The sequence below is a fragment of the Ctenocephalides felis genome, unplaced genomic scaffold, assembly GCF_003426905.1.
Source record: "Ctenocephalides felis isolate EL2017-DRISC unplaced genomic scaffold, ASM342690v1 CF-g0.4_SCAFFOLD_01886, whole genome shotgun sequence".
Taxonomy (NCBI): domain Eukaryota; kingdom Metazoa; phylum Arthropoda; class Insecta; order Siphonaptera; family Pulicidae; genus Ctenocephalides; species Ctenocephalides felis.
This window is the reverse complement of record NW_020538040.1, coordinates 60,140,557-60,163,471: the sequence shown is the minus strand read 5'-3', so window position 1 is coordinate 60,163,471 and position 22,915 is coordinate 60,140,557. Positions and strand designations below refer to the sequence as shown.

The following is a 22,915-nucleotide window of genomic DNA, read 5'->3' as shown; positions in this document are numbered from 1 at the left end:
AGTAGTATCCTTGCCGAACCTTTACTTTTTGCCCCATATAAATAAGATTCTGGATCAGACTGTAATCACTCCGATCGACGTTACTAGATTTTAAAATTCTCATAAGCTTACTCTGTTGACTCTCAAAAGCTTTCTGCTAATCTATAAAACAGAAGCATATGTTCTCGTTGTCCGACATTATCCTCAATCCGCATGTGCTGCTCGATCTTATTTTTCAGTCATCTACTAGTATGGATTTTTGCCAGTACCTTTTCTGTGTGCAAAGCCAAAAAGTTAACTGCTCGTCCTGTGATCGTTGCACTTGTTCGCTTCGGGCTTTTTCTAAGGAGCTATCATAGTAACATTCAGAAAGTCCTTTGGCCATTTGCCCGTTCGGTATATATCGTTCAACAATTTGGTCAGTTTCTTTAATCCGTTGTTGTCCAGCTCTTTCAGCAGGTCCGCCGGTATGTCGTCATCTCCCGTTGCTTTATTTCTTCTCATATCATTTATTGCTCTCTCGACTTCGCTTTTAAATATGCATGGTATCTTATCGTCTTCGCCCACTTTTTCTCTTATTCGATCTCAATATTATCAGAACGATTTTCTCTATTGCACTGTTTCTCAATGTATTTTTCCCACACCCTGAGAATTTCCTTTCTTGAGAATTTTTTTTTGGTCAGTTACTCTATTTCCACTATCGTCTTCCATTTAGTATGTTTTTTCTGCTTTCCTTTCAGTCGAATACATTTCCTTTGTAGCGTCGTATACGATTTAATATAAAACATTAAAACGTACCTATCTTGTTTTTGATGTTCTATTATCCTGTTGCACGCTTCGTCCATGTATTTCAACTTTGCCTTATCCGTTTCTCGCCTTAATTTACTATTCAATTTTCTACATATCTTCGGATGTGTATCTTATACTTTCTGTGCTAATCCATTTTCTTTATCATCTCCTAATTATCCACGGCTCCTTGCTACTTATTCTAGCTTTCCGACGTTGTCCTCCAGCGTACACTTTTTACCTTATTCCAAAATTTTATATTGCATCTTCTCTATCTTCCATTACGTAGAATTTTGTCTCCATTTCTCTCCTCAGTTCGACTCCTCAAATTTTCCAGATTCCATCTCTGTCTCCTTTTACCCGCTTTGCGGATATTTTTCAGTTTTATCTCTATATCGGTCTCTGGAAAAGTCTTAACGTCTTTCACGTTATTTCTGAATCTGTTTTTGGCGATGATGTAGTGAGTTTGATATCGCTTGCTGTTTGCCGGGCTTTTTTCCAAGTATACAGCTTTGTCTGCGGCTTTTTAAACCACGTGTTTGTGATCATGAAATTGTTTCTTTTCTGCGGCAGAAGTCAATCAGCATATTTCCCTTGCCGTTCCTTCTGCCTAATCCGTATTTGCTAACAATCTTTTAATCGGATCCCTTTCCGACTATTGCATTAAAACCTCTGATGATCACCACGTTGACCTTTATTTTGCCTTTCTGAGACAACATCTCGTCTATTTGCTCGTAGATTTGCTCCACCTCCGCCTCGTCCTGGCTCGATGTCGGCATGTACCACCAGCACAACCTTGTTCTTTACCATGACTTTACCTCTCTCAAATTTGTCTCCTCCGGAGTTATACATTATGAAACCGTCCGATTCGGTTTCACCCTATCCTTGCCACCTTACCTCGCTCAGTCTCACGACGTCAGCTCTGCACCTGGCTATTTCCCTTTTGAGGTTCTCCAGTTTTCCTGACCTTATTATTGTCCTGACGTTCCACGATGCTAAACTGAAAGGCAAATCGACCGCAGTTTTGTTGCTACTTTCGATACTTCCTCCATAACCACCATCCGGAGATCCGGAATAATTACTCCAGAATATTTTACAGAAGAGCAAGACGTCATTGGAACCATTTTCCTTACTCAATATTAGTTAATACTGGTGCTTCTCCGTCTCTTCCATAAGCATACATATTGTTATTTGTCTGCGAAGGATTGACATTGGATAATAAAAATCGGACCAGCGATCCACCTTGTTTGGTAGCAATATAACGAGGCACCTCGCTCAATCCCACGACGTCCACTCTGCACCTGGCTATTTCCCTTTTGAGGTTCTCCAGTTTTCCTGCACTTATCATTGTCCTGACGTTCCACGATGCTAACCTTAAAGGCGAATCGACCGCAGTTTTGTTGCTACTTTCGATGGCTTTTTCCTTCATAACCACCATCCGGAGATCCGGAGGTAATTACTCCAGAATATTTTACAGAAGAGCAAGACGTCATTCGAACCATTTTCCTTATTGTCAATATTAATCCTGGTGCTTCTCCGTCTCTTTCATAAGCATACATATTGTTATTTGTCTGCGAGGGATCGACCTTGGATAATAAAAATCGGACCTGTGATCCACCTTGTTGAATAGCAATATAACGAGGCACCGAAAAAGCCTGTTAATGAAATTTCTTGAGCATCATCTACTAGGAGCTAGCAAAATTGTTTGAAATTTTCATACTCAAGCATATCTTGATATCGCAAAGCTATCCATTGAGCTATAATCTCTCCATGAAAGTTCAAAATTTGGTAAAACGTATCCGTAAGTAAGATTATATCTGTGTCCAATAAAACTGGTTTTGAGGTTTTGAAAAACAGCACTAAAATTTGATATACCTTTACCGCATCAGCCCAATTGTTAGCAATCGTGGTTACTCTAACTCTCCTTTACCCACTGGCATGCTGTTAATGAGTTATCAACTGTATGCAACCTCTTCGGCGTTGAGGCATAGACGCAGCATGTGATTAACAACCTCAAAAAATTATCCCATTGTACTATTGGGACCTAGTGCACACATTTTGCATTGAATTGTCCCGCCCATTCCAATTTCAGAATCATATTTTCGCACATCGTTCTTTTTTCTGTGACAATCGAATGACGACGTGCATACCACGTCGTCGGCGATTCTGTGAGAGGATTTAACTTCTAAAGCACCTCCAAATGCCATTATTTTAAGTTCACCTTTCTCATGTACACTGAATATGTCTTCCAGTGGAGTTGCGGCACTGTTTCGTTTCCATGAGCCTTATTTGATCCAGCGCATAAGAATAAATGTCTATACAATCCATTTATTACAGCCCCCAAAGCCAAAGCATCATAATGTTTAGTAGCTTTCTAAGTGAATTTGGCTGCAAAGTGCAAGTCGTGATGAGAACGAATTAGTGAACGTAAATCATCAAGATGGGTAGTCAGATATTTTATGCAGTTTAGATCCAACATACAATGAAGCAATATTTACAACACTGCGTGTCAAAAATAACAATTTTATTTTTATACCATCCGAACTATCCTAATTAGTCATTGCGACTTTGATTATTGCAGTTTAACAAATAATGAAGAGTTTTATTTGCTGTTTTCGGTATGGCTTCGACTCTAAGACGCTGTGTGCATAATGCATAAAGTCAAGCTGCATAAAGACATCCAGTATCTCAACCACTTCAAACATGAATTGCGCAAACAAAATAAAACATGGTACTTATGTGAAAAAATTTCGCAGTATGTTTACTTTACTATCCAGAAGGAAAAAGAATATAATTTTGATACTCGCGTCATTTAGAAAATATCTCAGAATCACCACGACGATTGTTTTTTCTGTGTGGTAAATACCAATGTAATAAATTTAGGCAACAGAACCTAATAGTCATGAACCACAACCCCAATGGTATTCAAGTCTACTTATGATCAACTACACGACCCCTATCCATGATAATGATGAACAACCGTCTACCATGTAATGGATTTAGAGACCAACGTTAAAAGAGAAGACATGAAGAGTTAAAAACTGTATATTTGATACAGTTCAAATCAATTATAATTGATTATAATTTATTACCCGCACTCTCATTTAGAATTTGGATAATCATGGAAATGTTAGCAAAGAGCAGGACGAGAGGATCTACTAAGACATCAGGACTTTGGAGAAGCGTTATCAAGAAATCCGGGATGTCCGCATCATGGCTGGCAATTGTTGAAGCTTACGACAAAATCAGTTGGTCTTTGTCATGTCTTTGTCTACGCTCGAAAATCATTTAAAAAAGTTTTGAAGGCATAAAATAAAATATATTTTGTTTTATTGTAATTTGAGGTAAAACTAACACATTGGTAGTATATTAGACCAGTCATTACAGTAAGTTCATCTCGGAATTCGAGATGACGAGCTGTTCTAGTTTTTGAGATATAGTCCAGTCATTTAAGCTTAAATTAGTTAAAAATCTCGGAACTAGAGATACCCAGCTGTAAGTCTGTAAATACTGTATTATACTGACACCCACACACTACCATATGTAGGTTTTGAGACAACTTTTAGGGTGTCAATATACAGTATTTACAGACTTACAGATGGGTATCTCGAGTTCCGAGATTTTTAACTAATTTAAGCTTAAATGACTGGACTATATCTCAAAAACTAGAACTGTTAGCAAATTTCTGTTACTGTTTTCGGAATCAGCGTCTGCGAATTACTTAAAAACGATCACAGCATCTCAGAACAAAAAATTAGTGTCACGTAGTGCAATTTATACATAATCATTGCAATTCATAAAATAAACTTGTTTGAAAACGGTTTTAATTTCATATTTAAACAGTATTATATAGTATATATTAAATATATAATAAAAATTTCAATATAAATGGTATTATAATTAACATATTTTATATAAGACAAAATTATCGAAATAAAGGAATCTCACACAATATTTCTGCTCAATCATTTGATTGGCTACGCCTACCACCCAATTAAAATGAATTTTTACTTGACAGATAAAAAAAGCGGTCCAGTGTCTTTGCGGCCGTTAGTCTGTTCTTGAAATAACGATATAGCAGCGTCATTTGTTCGCGATTTGAATCCGCATAATATAAAGTTCCAAGATGAGCCAAGAGGACAAAGACAATTATCGTAAAGTTGATGAACGAGGTTTTGGGCGAGAACCCACAAAAGTGAAATATGAAGATGATGAAAACGATGTAATACCAGTAAAGATTCCGCGCAATGCATCGTTTGTTCCCCTGTCAAGAGAAGCTTCCATTGCCAATGGCGAATGTGGAACTAGTCAACAATTAAGAAGTTCAGTAATAGCCGCAAATTACAACCTTCCACTGGAGCAATTAGGAATCCATTCGTCCGGCGTACTTCGCCAAGAATTTGAATGCACTGTGAGGATTGGAAGTCAGGAATTGAAACTTACAAGTACAAATTGCTGTAAGCTATTGGAAGCCAAATTTCACCTGGATGAATTTTTCAAGCACGATCAGTAGTGATACTAAAACAGTTTTGTTATTTAGTAAAGCACCATCTAAGAAAAAAATATTTCAACCAAATCGTCAGAATTTTAAGTAGCTGACGATGTAAATATATTGTTACAAAACATTTTGATTCTTATAATAAATATTGAAATTTTTTAAATGCATATTCTTTTATTTATTCTGTTTTATACTATTCTGATAAATGTGCATAACCTGAACACTCGCTAGAAGCAAGTCAACTTAATATGAATCGATTCATTTAATTAGGCAGTATAAATAGTATACTTCAATATTTCTATTTATAATTTGAGTTAAATTTGAAGAACTTCAATATTACAATTCTCAATTACTGAATATAATATATTTGCAATTGTTTTCAACTAACCCTTTTGCTACAGTAGTGTTTTCCGCAGCAATGACACTGCCATAGATAAATAAAGTGCTGTACGATGCACTTTAAGATTTTTTATTTGCAATAAAAATATTAGATATATCAAGATTAAAAGATACATTTTCAAAGAACTAAAAATTACAGTAACAAACTAGATTTCTCAGAGCAAGGGTTGACAAAATAGATGTCGTGTATAGGATTCTGAATTTGCATTTTTTCTTGAAATTGGTCCATAATGTCAATTGTAGTGGTCAAACATCTATTTACAAAAACCATTGGAAATTCATTATGCTTTTCTTCAATATCAAAACTATCAATATTTTTGTTTTCTCCTTGCTTAGTTAATGCTTCAGATCAGAAATACTATTTGTGTTTTCAAGTACATCTTTCACGTTCACCTCATATAAACTGTTTTCACTAATTCTTTTATTTCCACCCACATTCCAGACAGAAAACAAAACACTGTACTAAAACAACACTAAACACAATAGCATTAAACACGGTATTATATTTATATAAACATAATAATATATATTTTAGATGGTTGACTCTTGGATTTATCTACACATCGTTAGAATGTTATCATATATTTATAGTAAAAACATAAAAACCTAAAAATAACATATAACATCAAGCACATTTCACTCACATTTAGTTCAAAAATTTGAATTGATCGAAAGTAAAATGCACTAGCAAAAATCATTTTTAGGTTATTGCTTTCTTGACTTGAAATTTTTCACTAATAAAATTATCGGGTAATTACCATTTCACAATCCTGCCCCAACATTTGATGAAACTTGCCAACACACTTTAGTACATTTTTCTTAAAGGAGAACCTTCCAAAGCTCACCAATTTAAAAAATAATAAATTCATAGTTCAATAAAAAGTCCTAATTCTTGAGAACCCGGGGCAATTATGTTATTAATTTTAACCGTGATCTTAGAAATTTTATTCACAGTTACAGTTACAAGGTTTAAATGAACAAAATTAATAAAAAAATAACCACAGCAACCGAAAACTGATCATAATTATACCTCTAGGTTGCACAAAGCAAAAGCTCATAACTTCCAAACTTTTTTTTTCTAAATTTTTTTCAGAACAGTTAAGATCAATATTATCATCCTGTTTCGGCTTAACATAATTTAAGGTATGTGACACGCCATATACATATATATTATACATATATTAAAATAAATCCGGAATATTATATTCCAAATAAAATTGAAATATTTCCCATTGAAGACATGCAAATACCTCCAAAAGTAATAATTAAAATATATTTATCTTTGTCTTATTTGATTTATTATATTTCAGACCAGTATTTTTACTCATATACAGTTCTTTTATGTAAGAGAGCTTCATTTGAACTTTTACCTACATTGTTTAATTCTTTAATGATGTCCAGTTTCTTTTTTCCTAAATAATTTTTATCCTCATGATTTTTTCTTCTTAAATTTTCAATTTTTTTATCTTTGAATCCATTATGCCTTATAGTCGAGGCCAAGGTATTTTTAAGAAACCGTTTATTTGTCTTATATAAAGGGCATTTTAGCCATCCTGTTGGTCCAGCTACTTCAGCTCTGATAGCACCTGATATAGCTTCTCTTAAAAGTTCTTCTTCAGCTAATCTAAAATAATTTTAAAGATTAGTTTAACTGTACCTTTTAAAATCGTTCATCATGATACAAGATATTGCATTACATGAACTACAAATTACTAAAGCAAAGAAGTAGAGCAAAGCATAATTCATAAAAAGAAACTATTTCTTCTGAAAATTAATCAGGTATTCTAGAAAATTTATAAGTTAAAAAAAATATAAACAATTTAAGATGGCAAACCCCATGTGGAATATTGAGGAGAACAATATGAAAACTGATATTGAAAAAATTGTAATATGATGGAATGACATTAAGATGAGTAGTCAAGTAATAACATTCAAAAATTACAAGAAAAATGGTACAATAAAATTATAAAGCATAATTTATCGCTAGGTATAAAGAATAAATTATTTACATAAAGTAGAAAAAAACTATATCTGGATGTATTGGTAACAAAACAGCTCAGAACATGCATATGCTATTGAAATAAAGAAATATGTACAAACATGAATAAAAACTTAAACTAGTTGAAAGTAGCATTTTGCCTTGCATGAACTTCCCGATACTTATACATAACTTAAGTTTACAACTTAATCAATAAGAATTGAGATTCAGCTATTTAGGTAAAATGTTCAAATGTTAAAAAATATACATTTCGCTTTCATTAAAAACGGTTTTCATTTGATATCTTTGAACAAAATTATAATATTGGCAATTGTATAAATTAAATTTGTTCCACACATTTTATTTCAATCTTTTCGTATTTTGAAAATGTATTTTATTAAAGTAACTGTAATCATTAAACACCAGCAAAACAGCACAGAATGTTCATATGCTTCAATAGAATTTCTGATTAGAATGACATGAGTGTGCAACAAAATTCTCAATTCTAATATAATTCAAGTTATGAGAAAAGTGCAAATTAATACATAAGATTACACATAACAAAATCAAAATATGCACATCGATAACTATAAATAAGAAAATACATGAACACAATGCTAGCCAACAGGAAATGTATCATCTAAAACAAATAAAACCAGGCGGAACACTATATGGAGTGCTATAAAATTATTTAATGGGCTTCCGAAAGAAATAACAATGATCAAAGAAGAGAATCAATTAAAAATTAAGTTAAAAGAATATTATAAAAAAATCTAGATAAATAAATTAGACCAAAGCATGAATGTAAGAATGAATATGAGTATGATTGAATTATAGAATAAATGATAAAATGTTGTAATGACCATATCATATGTAGAAAATATATATATATATATATATATATATATATATATTAATTTGGAAATATGAACAAACAACATATACATATATATATATATATATATATATATATATATATATATATATATATATATATATACTTTGTATAGATATTTTGTACGATCTCTCATACCATGCACTTCTGCCTGTCTGAGATGTATGAAATTTATATTAAAATTCAAATAAAATAATAAAGATAAAAAAACGCTTATCGCAGGCCTATAATATTTTCGTATGATATTTCAGACTATAAGATATATGATTGTACAAAACTTCATCAAAATCGTCAAACTAATCAACCTGATTCTCAACCAATATCTTACAAATAGTTTTGGAGTTTTTAAAATCAAAATTGTGGACAAAATTTTCACACTGATTACAAAGAAGCGGCTCGGACGACCATCGCCCGAAACTAAATGATGATTATCCTTATCGAGATACAGTAGAACCTCGATTATCCGGACTAATTGTTGTCGATAGACATCCGGATAATCGAAAATCCGGATAATCCAAATTATGAAGAATAATGTTTTGTTTATCAAAAATAACAAATACATACATAGATATCAACAAAAATCGATGTTTATTAGAAAATTAACACTTACATATTTTTTTACAATTAGATTACATTATACATATAATATTAATCATGAGGTAAAATATTCAGGTGGTACGTAAAGTATCAATGAAGAAGAAAAGTTGCTTACGAATAATTTATTGATCGTTTTTGTAAAATATCGCTTATAGTGGATGTACCTACACCATACCTATCCAATGTCTTTTCTTTTCCAACATCGACTCTGTTAACTGTATCGTCTTTGGGTTTTTCGGTTATTTCTATATTTGTATTGCCTTTAGTTTTTTTCTTTTTTTCTAACCTATTTTTTCTAATTTTGTTCATTATCTGTGACGACATTGTAACAAAGGAGTAATGAAATTATATTTCAGAGAGCAAAATCATAAATTCTCCGTACACATTTTTCAAAATTTATGGGATTTGTTTGTTATAAAAATATAAGGACATCAGATAGAAACTGACAGCCATTATTATATTGCCTAAGGTCTAGAAGGCTGACAGCTTCATTAACATGGACTATGTATTGGTCGGGGATAAGGATCACGTCTTGACAAGATAAATAAACATATAAGAAATCCATATATAATAGGTAATCCAAGATAATATGATATAGGTTGCCAAACCTGTGTGCTCTTAACCGCGCAATACGAAATTTGAAAATCACCGAGGGCGCATATCTTACAGATAATTAACTGTAAATTGGTAAATTGGTTGGATTATAATCAATTGATATAAACATATAAGCAACCCGGTTACCGGAAACAGTCAAGTTTTTGAAAAAACTCAGCAAAATAATCAAGAAAATAATTTTATCTAATTTATTTATTATGGAGCAAACATAGTAATTTAAATTTTTGTATTTAATTAAGTTTTAATTGCAATATTGTGTTTAAACTGTTTAAAATTTATTTAATTCAGTATTTTGGCTATATTTGTACAAAATTTTAATTGTTTAAATTTTAAAATTATAAATTGAGCTATTATATATCGCATTTATCTAATTTAAATATTACTTATAAAATTGAATAATTTAAAAAATTTATTTGTACCTCTCCACTGTGAACTAAAAGATTCCTTTGTTTTAAAATTTCAATATTAGGATTGGATTCAACATCCAATATCAGTATAAAAAGTATTTAAAAAGGAATATTAAATTAATAATTTTTAAAGCTTAAAGCCTTTTAGAGAGAGATTTAAGTTCATAAATATATATGAGTACACCTAAGTCTGTTTTTACACGGTCTTTTTGTACACGGTTTTGATATAACACGGTTTGAAAATTGAATATTTTCAATTTTTTTACACGATTTTATTCCATTTAGCACGATTGGAAATTTTATGTACTTAAATTTTTTTGTCAAATTTAATTTTCTGCGATGTATGTTCATATCACAAAAAAGTATTTATGAAAGAAAAAAGTCTGAAACCATCAATAGTATCGATAGTTTGCGAACACTAGCTTAAAGATTTAAGTGAATTCCCCTTTAGCGCGTACAAACAATTTTTACTGGTCAAAGCAAATGTGAATAGCACTAATTTAGGGGAATTATTATTAAAATAAACATGAATTCTTGTTCTTGAAAATTCTTGTTTTTCACTAATTTTAATAGGTTTTAGAGAGTAGGACAAATCACCCATTTTTGTATAAGATCAATGTCTTTTTTACACGTTTTTTTTTTTTACACGGTTTCTTCTGGTGTATATTAAAAAATGTGAATAGAATAGAAATGTTAATAGAATTTTGTTGAAATTTTATTTATTTTATAAAATACATTAGTTTGTATTGACATATAAGATCAGAATTTTTATAATATATCATGCACTTATATAAAAATATCAATGTATAAAATTTTCATGTCTACAGTTCAATTCGAAATAAAGCAACATGTTAAAAAACAAATTTTTGCTTATATAAATTGCGACATTTTTTAAAAATAAGTATTACATAAAAATGGAAAAACTAATTTGATTATTTTTGTATTCTTGCCATTCTTAATGATTTATTATTTTTATGACAATGATACAATCTTTGTTTCTTAAGCCTTTGGTATTTATAATTGTAATATTGGTTTATTTTTATATATTTATATTTATATATGTTTGTGAACATATGTAATATTATATCTATTCATTATTTCTATTAATAAACTTATTATTAGTTTTTACATATATAGTATTATAGAAATATATTTAAGATTAAAAACTGCCCCATGCAGAGAATTATTTACTAATATCTTGATATTATTACTCACAATTTAATTCTTAAATCTTTAGTTACCATTTGATTTAATTAAAATATGAATTATCAGCTACCATATATGAATTTAAATATATGTAGATAGTGAATCAAAGACTTTACATATAATATAAGATTTATGTTAATTAACACATACTGTCCTGAAAAATCAGATTTATATTAAAAAGAAATTGATAAATTTATTACCGCATTATTCACTTCTACAAAATTTAAAGACTAGAACTTCATTTTGCGTCCACTAAATATAATATATTTGTAATCAAGATATAAATATGTTTATTGGAGTTAATGAATATAATAGCATCTTTTAAGATTAAAATCACACCCACACACATACCATTATAATATATAAATGCTAATTGCGAAATATGGAAGCTCATGAAAGTTAGTAGCACATTCACAATGAATTGCACACAATTTAAAATTTGTTACAATATAGCAAAAAATATAACATTGTTATATTTATTTATCATGATTATATTCCACTATTAATAAATTTTAGAAATATTTATCAAATTTTTTTTTGTATATCACTATAAAAAAAACTTCTATAAGTGCAGCTCAAATAAAAAATATATGAATTTAAAAAAAAAATTAAAATACAGTAAAAAAATAAGCAATAACATGGATGGACCACAAACACCAGCAGTTTTATTATTAAAAACATCTCGCATTCTGTAAATCTGCAATAAGTATCAGTCACTCTGATATAGTCCGATAATAGCTATATAATGGTTAAAAAGTGTCTATTCAAAATAAATGTATATTACATCTGAATTCAAGTAAAAGAATATTATACAAGTTAAAAAATTTCTGCCTCTATTCAAATTCAACTTCTATACATTGTAATATATAGGTTGTGCAAAGTGAAATATATATGATATTTTAAAAATAAACCATTTCAATTTTAATATTTATTATAATAAACTATATTTTTTGCATTACCTTTTTAGTCATATAGTCTTCTTTTTTAGTCATATATATAAAGATAGATAGATTGCCAAATAATACTGTAAGATTTATAAAATTACTCATACATTAGCTATTGAAATAGCAAGGTTTTAAAAACTAACGTAAGTAAACAAATACATAATCACAATGTCTTACACCCATTAGTCGAAGTTATATACAAATTGAGTCCAAATGAAATTTTAAAATAATAAATTAATTTGCCAAATAAAAATTAAATTATTGATTGCAGCTTTTATTAGGATGTTTCAATATATATTGAACAAGGACAAAGCTTAGCTTTAGAAAAATGTTGTTAATCATTTTATTGTCTGAATTTTAGCAATGAGAATCTAACCAAATAACAGTCTCTTATTATTAAGAGAAGTCATTTTGTTTAGAAAAAAACTACACGCCAGCGTTTACTAAAGACATCAAAATAAGTTTCAATGTGCATTTGCAATAAATATGTAACCTCAAGTTTTTTTGTTTTATTAAATGTCCGGGTTATCCAATTATCCTCTAATAGAAACACATACGTAAATTCCTATAATAGAGTAAAATTGAAAGTCTAATAATTTTGACATCATTTTAACGAGAATTATTATTATTGGCTGGCGATTTGGGTAAGCTAACAGAGTTTAGCTTTGAAGCAGTAACAATATCACGTTTGCGTCGTCCAGCGCCTCGACGTCCAATATGCAGTTGCACTTGTCCAGCTCTGATTGCTTTGAACATAGCTATAGCCTCTGCATGGCTACAACCGTGCAACGGTTGACCATTTACAGCCAAAATTTCATCACCTGGAAGATAAAACATGGATTAAATAAATTTGTAATTTTTAATATATATATATATATATATATATATATATATATATATATATGGCATTTTTTTTCATTTTTGTTATTGGATCTTTAAATCCTTATATATAATATAATATATACTAGTTGATCTAGCCATTATAAGACATATGCACGTCAAATTATCACATATTTTATGGATATTTTAATAATAAGAACAAATTTTGATTACTTTTGTATGGGTTCCGTAAGGTCATTTTTTTCAAAAATTTTAAAAATCTCAAAAATCGATTTTTTTCAGAGTTCTAAAAGAAAATTGAACTTTTTTAAATTTTTAATTATTGGTACGGGCAGTTCCAGCAATTTACCTTGAAGCACGTTGCCATGCACCACTAGTTATTTATTGTTTTATTGTTTGTAATTTAGTACATTAGCCATTCGCGTACAATTATACTTAAATCTAATATACGTTACATCAAATGGATAAAACATAACTGACCATAAAATTTATTAAGGTTAATATCAAAATTGAATCAGTATATTTCTGCATGCAAAACTTATTTTCAGGCGTCAATCAATTTGCTTAGTTTTCAACCTAAACCAAATAATTAAGGGACTTGTGACGAATTACAATTCAATATTGTTATGATTTTATTTGCCATTTATATGATGACATAAGTATTCATTATTATTAAACGGTTTCTTCTAGACTTCTAGATTCCAATATAATTTAAATAATAATTATAATTACCTTCTTTTACACTTCCAGAATCCGCTGCTTGACCATTGGGGAAAATAGTTTTGACATAAATTCCCATTGAACCTTTCGGAGAATCTCTCCCGCCCACAATACTAAATCCTAATCCTTTGTGACCGGGTCCTTTTGTAAATATTGCCTAAAAAATTGAAATATTTAAAAATTCAACAAATGTAGATTTATTTCATCAGCAGAATTGAAAATGTGAAAACGACTTCTGATACCATACTTTTACTAAATATATGAAAGAAATATATTATTTAGTCACAAGTACGTAGTGCAGAATACCCATGTTTTTATGGCTGTTGCTATGTATCCCCAACAAATATTTTTTTATATATGTAGTATAAAAACAAATAAAGCCATGTGATCTAGCGATAAAATAAAATGGTGCACTTTGTCATCCATAATTGATAGTTTTTCTTTTTTTCATACTTATGTTCTGATTAAAAGATAAAGTAGACAGGCAAAATACCAAATAAAGAAAAAGAAAAGAAAACTAGTTCCTAGTACACAAATAAAACAAGTAAAATGGAAGCGTAAAAGGATTAGGAAGGAGAGGAATGCAGATGATTGACGACTTACGTGAGAAGAAAATATACAGGAAACTGAAAGCCGAAGCGCAAGACCAGGAAGCATAAAAGCAGAAGTTTGTTCAAAAGAAAAATGTGTAAGAAAACGAAGGGGTAATGGAAATGATAGACGGAAGGGTAATAGTGGTAATGGAAATTATAGACGAGGAAGGGTGAGGAAATCATTGATTTGTGGTGGCTCTCACACCATGGACCTGCCTTCGGACAGACTAACATTTATTATAATTATTATTATGGTTTGATTTCTGTAACCAGAAATTTTGCCCTATGAGCTGTTGAACTGAAACTTCTCACGACGTATTTTTAGATGGTAACCCTATTGATAAACCATCCATATTTGATTATTTATTATTATCTAAATTCATCTTATAGGGTAGATATATTATTCAATTTGATACAGACACGTCCAAGAAAAGCTATTTTCACTTGAAAACATAGCTAATAAATAGTCGTGTGCAAAAAGAAAATTATTTTATTCGTTCAAATTTTATTGTATATTGTAGAGGACAAAAGTCTTCTTTGAGCAGCTTATTATACACATAAGTAATATAAATACTCCGTATTATTAATTTGTGAGCGCACCTGTTTTATGGTGAATGTCCCTCTCGCAGCTGGTCCATTGCGCGGCAACGTGCAAAATTTACTCTCTTCTGCTTCTTCCACTGTTTCGTCTTCTTCCTCGATTTCTTCCAAATCGAGAGAATCGTCGTGGCTTGCCTGAAAGAAAAATAATTTAAAATAATGTTTTATATTGTTTTTTGAATAAGTCAAAAAAATATGTATCTCTTATTCAAATAAGTACATACTTTAGTATGTACTTATGTAAGCAAATTAAACTCCAACTCGATTCAGGGAAGAATAGTGTGAGAGGTTTGCCATTGCCATTTCACACCGCAGTGCCCGAAAAGAATTATTTTCAATTGAAAAAACATTTTTGATATGAAACGTGAAATTTGAAACATATTTGCAAGTGAAAACGGACGTCGCTACTGCACGATGTCAAGTTGTCCAGAGCGGGGTTCGAACTTACGACCCCATCCATACAAGTCCGTGTATTTAACTGTTACGCCATGGAATACCCTTATTTTAAAGTATTTTAAATCATGAATGATGTTCAGAAATAAAAAGTTGGTAACTATAGTAAACCATCTCAAAAATCGGGGCAAACTGAGATACGGTGAGGACATAATGAGTTTTTCACTAGATGTTGTTATCAGACTGAAACAAATAAAATATTTTTATCTTCTGCTAAATAACAGCAAAAAATCTGCTATACCTCTGAAGTTGTTTCACGAGTAACGAAAACCCAGAGTGGACTATAGAGCTTTAGAAAATGAAAAAATGTAGTAAAACGCTACATTTAGACTAAAATATGTCAAAAAGCTATGTGGATCCTGTGCAGTCAGGTGTTTTGGATATAAAACTTACCTAGAAATCGCACAAACATCAAAAAAGAATCTTATCATAAGTGCATCTTTCTGTGTCATAATAATACATGCGAAAAGTTAGATTTTATGTGTAAAACGCCTGATAGCACAGGAAATACATAGCATTTTGTCAGTTTTTAGTACCGTTTTATTTGAAACCCGCAGCTTTAGTATGTTGCGATAACATTAGTCTATTTTACAGCAGAATTGGCTGGTAAGAGTCCTATAAACTGTTTTGCTGAATTGACTTAATACTATATCCGTTTTACAGATTTCAACTCAAACAGTTGTCTCATCATGAAGAATAAATTACAATTTATGTAATAGGGTGAATATTTATTGATGCAGCAATGCCGGATTAGGGCTATTTTCACTTAGAAACATATTACTATTTATATTCCGAAGTAAAAATTGTCTTACTGCTCCTTAACAACAGGTTGCTCGAAGCGAAATCGAACCTGGAACCTCTGTTTCAGGTTCAGTCGTTCTAGCCACACACTTACCTATGAGCAACCCCATAGGTAAAGATGATTAATTATTTAAACGTTAATTTCTTTACATAATGTATACTTGTTTGTGGTGTAAAACGATTCAGAATGGTATAACATTGGCATATAAGAGAACACAAAATTGGCAAATCAAATTTTCTGGCGAAACATAAAACCCTTCTATAAAATAATGATTTATGTTAATGGAAGTAAAATTCTTAATCAAATAGACAAAATTAAAATATCCATAGGAAGATATACCTCAGAAAAAATTGATGTGTGTGTATGTATGCATGGGAACTATTTTTCGTTCACGTTTTCGGGCGCACGGATCAACCGATTTGAATGATTCAAACAACATTCGATTCTTATTGATAGGGAGATGTGCTGATTAGTTTTTGGCAAAGGCAGATTGGCCGTTTCGGAGATACGGAGCAAAAAGTGCAGAAAATATAAATAGAGTTTTTGAAAGAACGGAGCATCCGATTTGAATGATTCAAAAAACTTTTGGCTTGTTTTGAGAAAAAAATTGCTTTTGGGAAAAAAATTGTTTCAAAACAGTAGATAATTCATTACTTAAGAATGAATTTATTTCCACAATGTAAAACTGTTTCTTATCTCAAGACTGCGGTGTAATATTTTGACCAGCTGTCGAGTAATCCTTAGCCGAGTCGTTTTGTATTCTTGTTCAGCGTATTATTATTATTATTGAGTGAGAAATCGCGGCGGCATCGTTACAGATTAAAAGCGAACTCTGAGTAGGTGTGAGCAGCGCGCATTGGATGTGTTATAACACATAAACGGAGGCGTTCGAACATGGCACTTTTGCATTATTGCAAAAGCTGGCCATGAGTGACAAAGTAAAGCGTTACACATGTCGATTTTCAATCGACGTCCGATTTAAGAATAACAACAACGTTTGGCAACATTACATTTATTATAATCATTAGAATATTGTTATAATTTATCTATTGAATGGAAAATCAACTATTGAGTAGTTAACTTCCCTTTCCCTTATATCATAATAAATAACACAACACATATCAAATAATTAACTATCTGACTAGTTTTAGTAAAAATCCCAGATTCATTACTCTAGAAATGTTTTTTTTGCTGTTCTTAAAATTTTGTAACCTGGTCCTTTTTACCCCATAGGCGGGGTAAATTGGGACATCCAGGGAGCAAACAGGTCCAATGTTTCATTTTAATTCCAAAGCGTGCTTACAAAATAATAGCTACATTATTTAACCACTGCAAAATATAAATTTCATGGGTGCATTTTTTACTGGTATTTCTGGTATTTAATCAGAAACATTTATCATCAGAGTTGAAATTACCACATATTTAATTTTTCTCTTGTAAAATTGCTTAAATTTAACTTAATTTACTTTTTACTTCCTATTTTTTAATTAATTTTTTTTACTTGACAGGATTTAGTTGGTCCCTTCTACCCCACTCAGGTGTAAGTTTTTATAGAGGTTATATAAAAAACTGTTGAATGTAACTTAAAATTAATAATACATCTTATGAAACAATTAAATAACGTATACTTAAAAAATATATTAAGTTTTGGAAAACAACAAAGCAACAGTGCTCATAATCAAAACAAATAACAACGCAAGAAAATACTTTTGTTATGGATTTTTAAACATTGCTGTTTTTCTCCAGATAGCAACGTCGTAAGAATCAAGGTGATGGCTGGTTATATATTTTTTTCCTTCTACTTTCCAATTTTGCTGTTAAAAAATTCTTAATTTTATTGGTGTTTGAGATATTGGTGGTAAACCTTTTTACCTGCGGACCTTTAGACCCGCTTAAAATTTTCCCACAATTCGATGATACATAACTGAGAAATCAATTATTGATTCTTCAGCATTTATTATCCATTTTCACTCAAAATATGAATTATAAATATGTTTCTAAGTAGAAATAGCCTTTCAGGGCGTTGTAATAAAAGTTTATAAAACTAGTGGTGTATGACATCGTGCCTTAGTGCAAATTGCTGGAACTTCCCGTAACGTAACGAAATGTTCGTGGAATATTAAATGTTTTCAAATAGATTATTATAAATACTCTAATATTGTCTAATATTTATAAGAATTATATAAACTAAATTAAAATGTTATAATTATTTATTTAGAGTATATAAGTGATCTTTAGAACTTTAGTCAGAATTAAAATTAAAATCTGAATTATTTTCGATATACAAATAAAATTGAAAAAAAAATTGTAATATTTTTTTTCTAAAAGCAATTATTTTGTCAAAACAAGCAGAAAGTTTTTTGAATCATTCATATCGGATGCTTAGTTATCTCAAAAACTACCATTTTTTGCACATTTAGCTCGGTATTTCCGAAACAGCTGGACCTGCCTTTGCCAAAAACTAATCAGCACATCTCCCTATCAATAAAAATCGAATGTTTTTTGAAACATCCAAATCGGGTGATTCGTGCGCCCGAAAACGTGGACTAAAAATGCGTTCATACAAAACACACACACATCTATTTTTTCTGAGGTATGCCAAAATGTTCAAAAACCTCTGAAACGTGAAGATATGCAAAAATTTTCATTTTCGATTTTCGGCCGATTACTATAACTTACCCTACGGGAAGTTAAAATTACTAATATGAATCACTTCAAAATATAATCACAACTAGGAAGGATAATATCCATATGCAGAACCTAAAAAAACAATTACGAAATGTCTTCATGATATGAACTGATTGTAATTCATATGAATATAAAAAAATGTCAAAAATTTTGTGAAAGCCAACAGAAAATACTTCCTGGTGTTAAATGAGCAGCGCGCCTTTCTATGACATACTGTAAGCTAAGTATGCTGATTTTTTTCTTTATTCATAAATATGGAATAAAATATATTGCGCGTTCATTACTTTTAATATTTGATTTAGTTATGTTAAAAACGAAAATAAATAGAATACTTAAGACATTGGTATTGTAGTCGTTTGCGTGCTCCTGTCCATTGCTCGGATAATTACTTAAACTTTGTAACATTCTATAAAACCTATTATATAATAGTACGTCCGCTTAATTTCGCAATCGTGTCGAATTAACCTCCAGAAACAGCACTATGTGTGTTATTACATGTTAGCAATGAAAAGCTCCAACAAACGCGTGTCGAGATATTGTCCGATAAGTATCGCAAATCATGCACACAATTTGTGCTCCTTGAAATGCTGAAAATCCGCTCTCGTGGGCGTTCGGCTATTTGTCAATTGAGAATGATAACGTGCGATTAGACTTTTGCAATAGATCACGGATTTGATCCAGAAAATTATAGCCATGATTACGAACGTCACAATAATGATGATGTATTTTATCCTGCTTTGCTAAAAGTGCGTGAGATAACGCGCATAGAACGCCAGTGGGTAGGTTAACTTATAATTAGAGGTAGAAAGTCAACTGATCAATATAAATCAAACCTGAAAGGTGAAAGATACGCTCACATTCAAAGATTTCGAGATAAAACTGCTAAAAAATAGTTTTGTTATACTTTTAATTAAAATATGTCTAAAACATTCAGTAATTGTTTTGACTTTATTACATAGCTTATGAATGGATGGCAACCCAGTAGTTGTCCAATCCAGTTCTGACTAAGTAACTATACTCAAAGTATTTGTTGACATTTTATTATATGCAGCTATAGCCACGAGAGACAATTTTCATTTGAGATCTATGAACTCAAGTGGAAATTTGACATCATAGCTGCCTGATGTCGGGCTTTAATCGTGGCGGAAATCGAACCAGCGAGAACCCAAGACTAGTACGTGCTAGCCCACGTCCGAACTGATTACACCACCACTGAGTACCGATTTCTAAAATAAAATTTAATATTTTCCACCTACTATACTACTACTACAATAATAACTTATTATGGCCATGTTAATTTAAAATAGATACATTTGAGCATAATATTCTCAAAACAGAAGATTGCAAGTAAAAAGTGTCTTCTAAAAACCGGTTTTCAAATAGTAAATTTTCCAGAAAACCGGTTTAAGCCGGTTTTCGAATTTTATATAAAAAATCAATTTTTGCTCGAATATTCTGTAATAACTAAAAATATATAGGCAAATTTTGTGTGATTTCAAGCAGTTTTTGACTAAATTCATTTATTATTCAATTTTATCGATAGTAAACAAATGTATTTTTATTTTAATTAGTAGAACAAAGAAATAATAGTTGATCTGCATTAAATAACTTCATTTGTTATTCATGCATCAATTTCACATATGAGAATGTAAATATTTTTATGATAGTGAAAAAGTTTAAATAAATAAAAATAATACATTTTTAAATAAAAAAACTTAACTTATTAAATAAAAAAAATAAAAAAATAGATACATATCGATACATATTTGTTAATGTCAATTTTAATTCTAAAAACAATTAAGCAAAAATGTGAGTGTTTTCTATTCTGAACAATTTTAATTAATTAATTTCAAAAAAATAATATTTTTTTTGTTTAATGAAATGTGATTGTAAAAAGCAGAGGACGTTTATCTATTTTTCAATTTAGAAGTGTCTTTTGTTTACTCACAAAATTTTCCGAAAGAAAAAATACTCTCTCCCTTGCAACCGCACTAAGATTAATCGTTTTTAAAGCGTGATATATAACAATTCTAAAAATTTTGTTCTTTTATTTGTGGCTTCTATGGCCAAAAACTTTTGAGTTTTAAAGTTTGAGTGGAGCAATTCACTCCTTCAACAAGAAGTCACAATGATCTAAATTAGTATATACATTAATACAAAAATCTAAATTTATATACAATAGAGAAAAGATTACACAGAACCTTTCTGGGAACCATAACATCCTGATATGATTCCAAATGTTATATCGAACCGATATGATTCCAAGTATCAAAACGCTTGCTTCCATCTGGTATATTTGTTATTTTCCATTTATACAGTAAAACCGATTTTTTCGATAAAAACGGTTTTCAAATTTCATCATTTTTGTCAGAAAACCGGTTTTTGAAAACCGACAAACCCTAGTGTCTTCATATATTAAAAATAATCATGATCGACTAGAAAATCTTCTTAAATTGAACACAATTTTAAAAATAAATAATGTAATTTTTTCGACGTTTCATGATATTCTCAACCCTTTGAGACCTAAATTATAAAAAGTATGTGCGTGTAAGTGAGCCGAAATTTGAGTTTTCATCTAAGTTTTCTCAAAAACGTTTTGAAAAATTTAAAAAAGAATAAAATCATTCTATGTAGCTTGATAAGGATTTGCGTTGAATAGTTTTGCGCGACGATAGACTAAGCAGTTTTTTTATAATTAGCAATAAAAAGCAAAATTTTTCTTCCACATTCTAGCCAAAAATCCTGAATGGATTTTAAAAATTCATAAATTTTAATTGCGTTTATGTTATCAAAATGCATTTCTATCATTCTTTCTTTGTAAAATGCCTCGCTAGTCTTAAATTAGATACATTTTAGCACAATATTCTCATAACACAACATTGCAAATAAAATGATTTGTCTTCATCAAATGGTCAAGCTTCTTAATTGAAACGCATTTGTGTTAATATAAAAATGCATTTCTATCATTTTTTTTTTGAGTTTTATAAAAATACATAAAAAACCAAACATAACTGTAAAGAATTTGTGTTCTTCAATTCTATAAAATTAAAAGAAAATACGATCGAGTCATCGACCATTGTTTACAAGTTAAACATTCAGAACTCTTTATTAGATTAGGAAATATATGCCACAGAATTAGATAGATAGATAGAAAACGAGAGCAATGATCTACGTTATAAATTACAAAATTTAATATTAGATATTTTTTGCTACTAAACAAGTAGTGATAGTAATGATTTTCATATAATCTCATAACCATTCAAAAGTTCAATTACTTAAACATGTTTGTACAGTACTACAGTAATAAATAGCAACATTAGATATAATAATATCATTACAGCATAATTATATCCAGGTAATGAAGTCACTGCGTGACAGTCATAAATAGTGCTTTTAGTAATAGAGAAAAATATATAAACGAGTATGTTCTCAAAAGATATAGGTATATCAGCGGTCGATAATTATTTCTGGTATATTTATTTCAAATCACATCAATGGACGAGTTCCCACGACGAACTAGATATGATTACCGACAATTTAGACCTGTTTATCTTTTCTGGGGCAAATTGATAATATGTATATAGCCTGGAGAGATTTTTCCTATTGCGAAGATGTAAACACTCTCGACTTTGAAAAGTAAGCTAATTTCTTTCACAACATAAAAACATTATATTTCCCAAAATTTAGATATAAGTAATAAGAAAGTTATACTTGTAGGTGATTTCAAAGTGTTGATCAAACATCTTTTTCCCAAATTTAGTCTTTGGAATTTAATGCAGTATCAAAATTGTTGAATATATGAAACTGTAAAACGTCAAGAACTTGTTACTCCATGCAATAAAAATACTCAATTATAATAATAGTGTACAATATTGTCCGTGACTCAAATACTTTAGAACGATTTACATATTTTAC

At 30.2% G+C, this 22,915-nt stretch overlaps 3 protein-coding genes across 3 annotated transcripts in view; all 3 read right to left on the bottom strand.

The window, feature by feature from the left end:
- LOC113375162 (disks large homolog 3-like) overlaps positions 1-1,617 on the bottom strand; it is a 13,208-nt gene extending 11,591 nt beyond the window's left edge. Inside the window, exon 1 of the mRNA XM_026615113.1 lies at positions 1,436-1,617. Coding sequence (XP_026470898.1) covers positions 1,436-1,617 — 182 coding nt within the window. The remainder of the gene's footprint in view (positions 1-1,435) is intronic.
- A 5,332-nt stretch (positions 1,618-6,949) lies between these two features.
- LOC113377955 lies at positions 6,950-9,599 on the bottom strand. Its single transcript, XM_026618423.1, has 2 exons — positions 9,308-9,599; positions 6,950-7,286 (listed from the first exon to the last, which is right to left on the bottom strand). The coding sequence occupies exons 1-2, from the start codon at positions 9,454-9,456 to the stop codon at positions 6,983-6,985; spliced, it is 453 nt and encodes a 150-aa protein (XP_026474208.1). The 5' UTR covers positions 9,457-9,599; the 3' UTR covers positions 6,950-6,982.
- Positions 9,600-12,830: 3,231 nt separating this feature from the next.
- Positions 12,831-22,915, bottom strand: part of LOC113377953 — a 191,741-nt gene continuing 181,656 nt past the window's right edge. Inside the window, exons 3-5 of the mRNA XM_026618421.1 lie at positions 15,058-15,192; positions 13,877-14,021; positions 12,831-13,125 (exon numbers count right to left, since the gene is read on the bottom strand). Coding sequence (XP_026474206.1) covers positions 12,914-13,125; positions 13,877-14,021; positions 15,058-15,192 — 492 coding nt within the window. The 3' untranslated portion in view covers positions 12,831-12,913. The remainder of the gene's footprint in view (positions 13,126-13,876; positions 14,022-15,057; positions 15,193-22,915) is intronic.

What these genes read in the sequence shown, in the direction of transcription:
- LOC113377955 (XM_026618423.1), bottom strand. Translation starts at nt 9,456, where the DNA reads ATGTCGTCACAGATAATGAACAAAATTAGAAAAAATAGGTTAGAAAAA. An exon ending in AAAGAAAAGACATTGGATAG is followed by an intron (nt 7,287 to 9,307) that starts GTATGGTGTAGG and finishes AAATTATTTTAG; the next exon opens with ATTAGCTGAAGAAGAACTTT.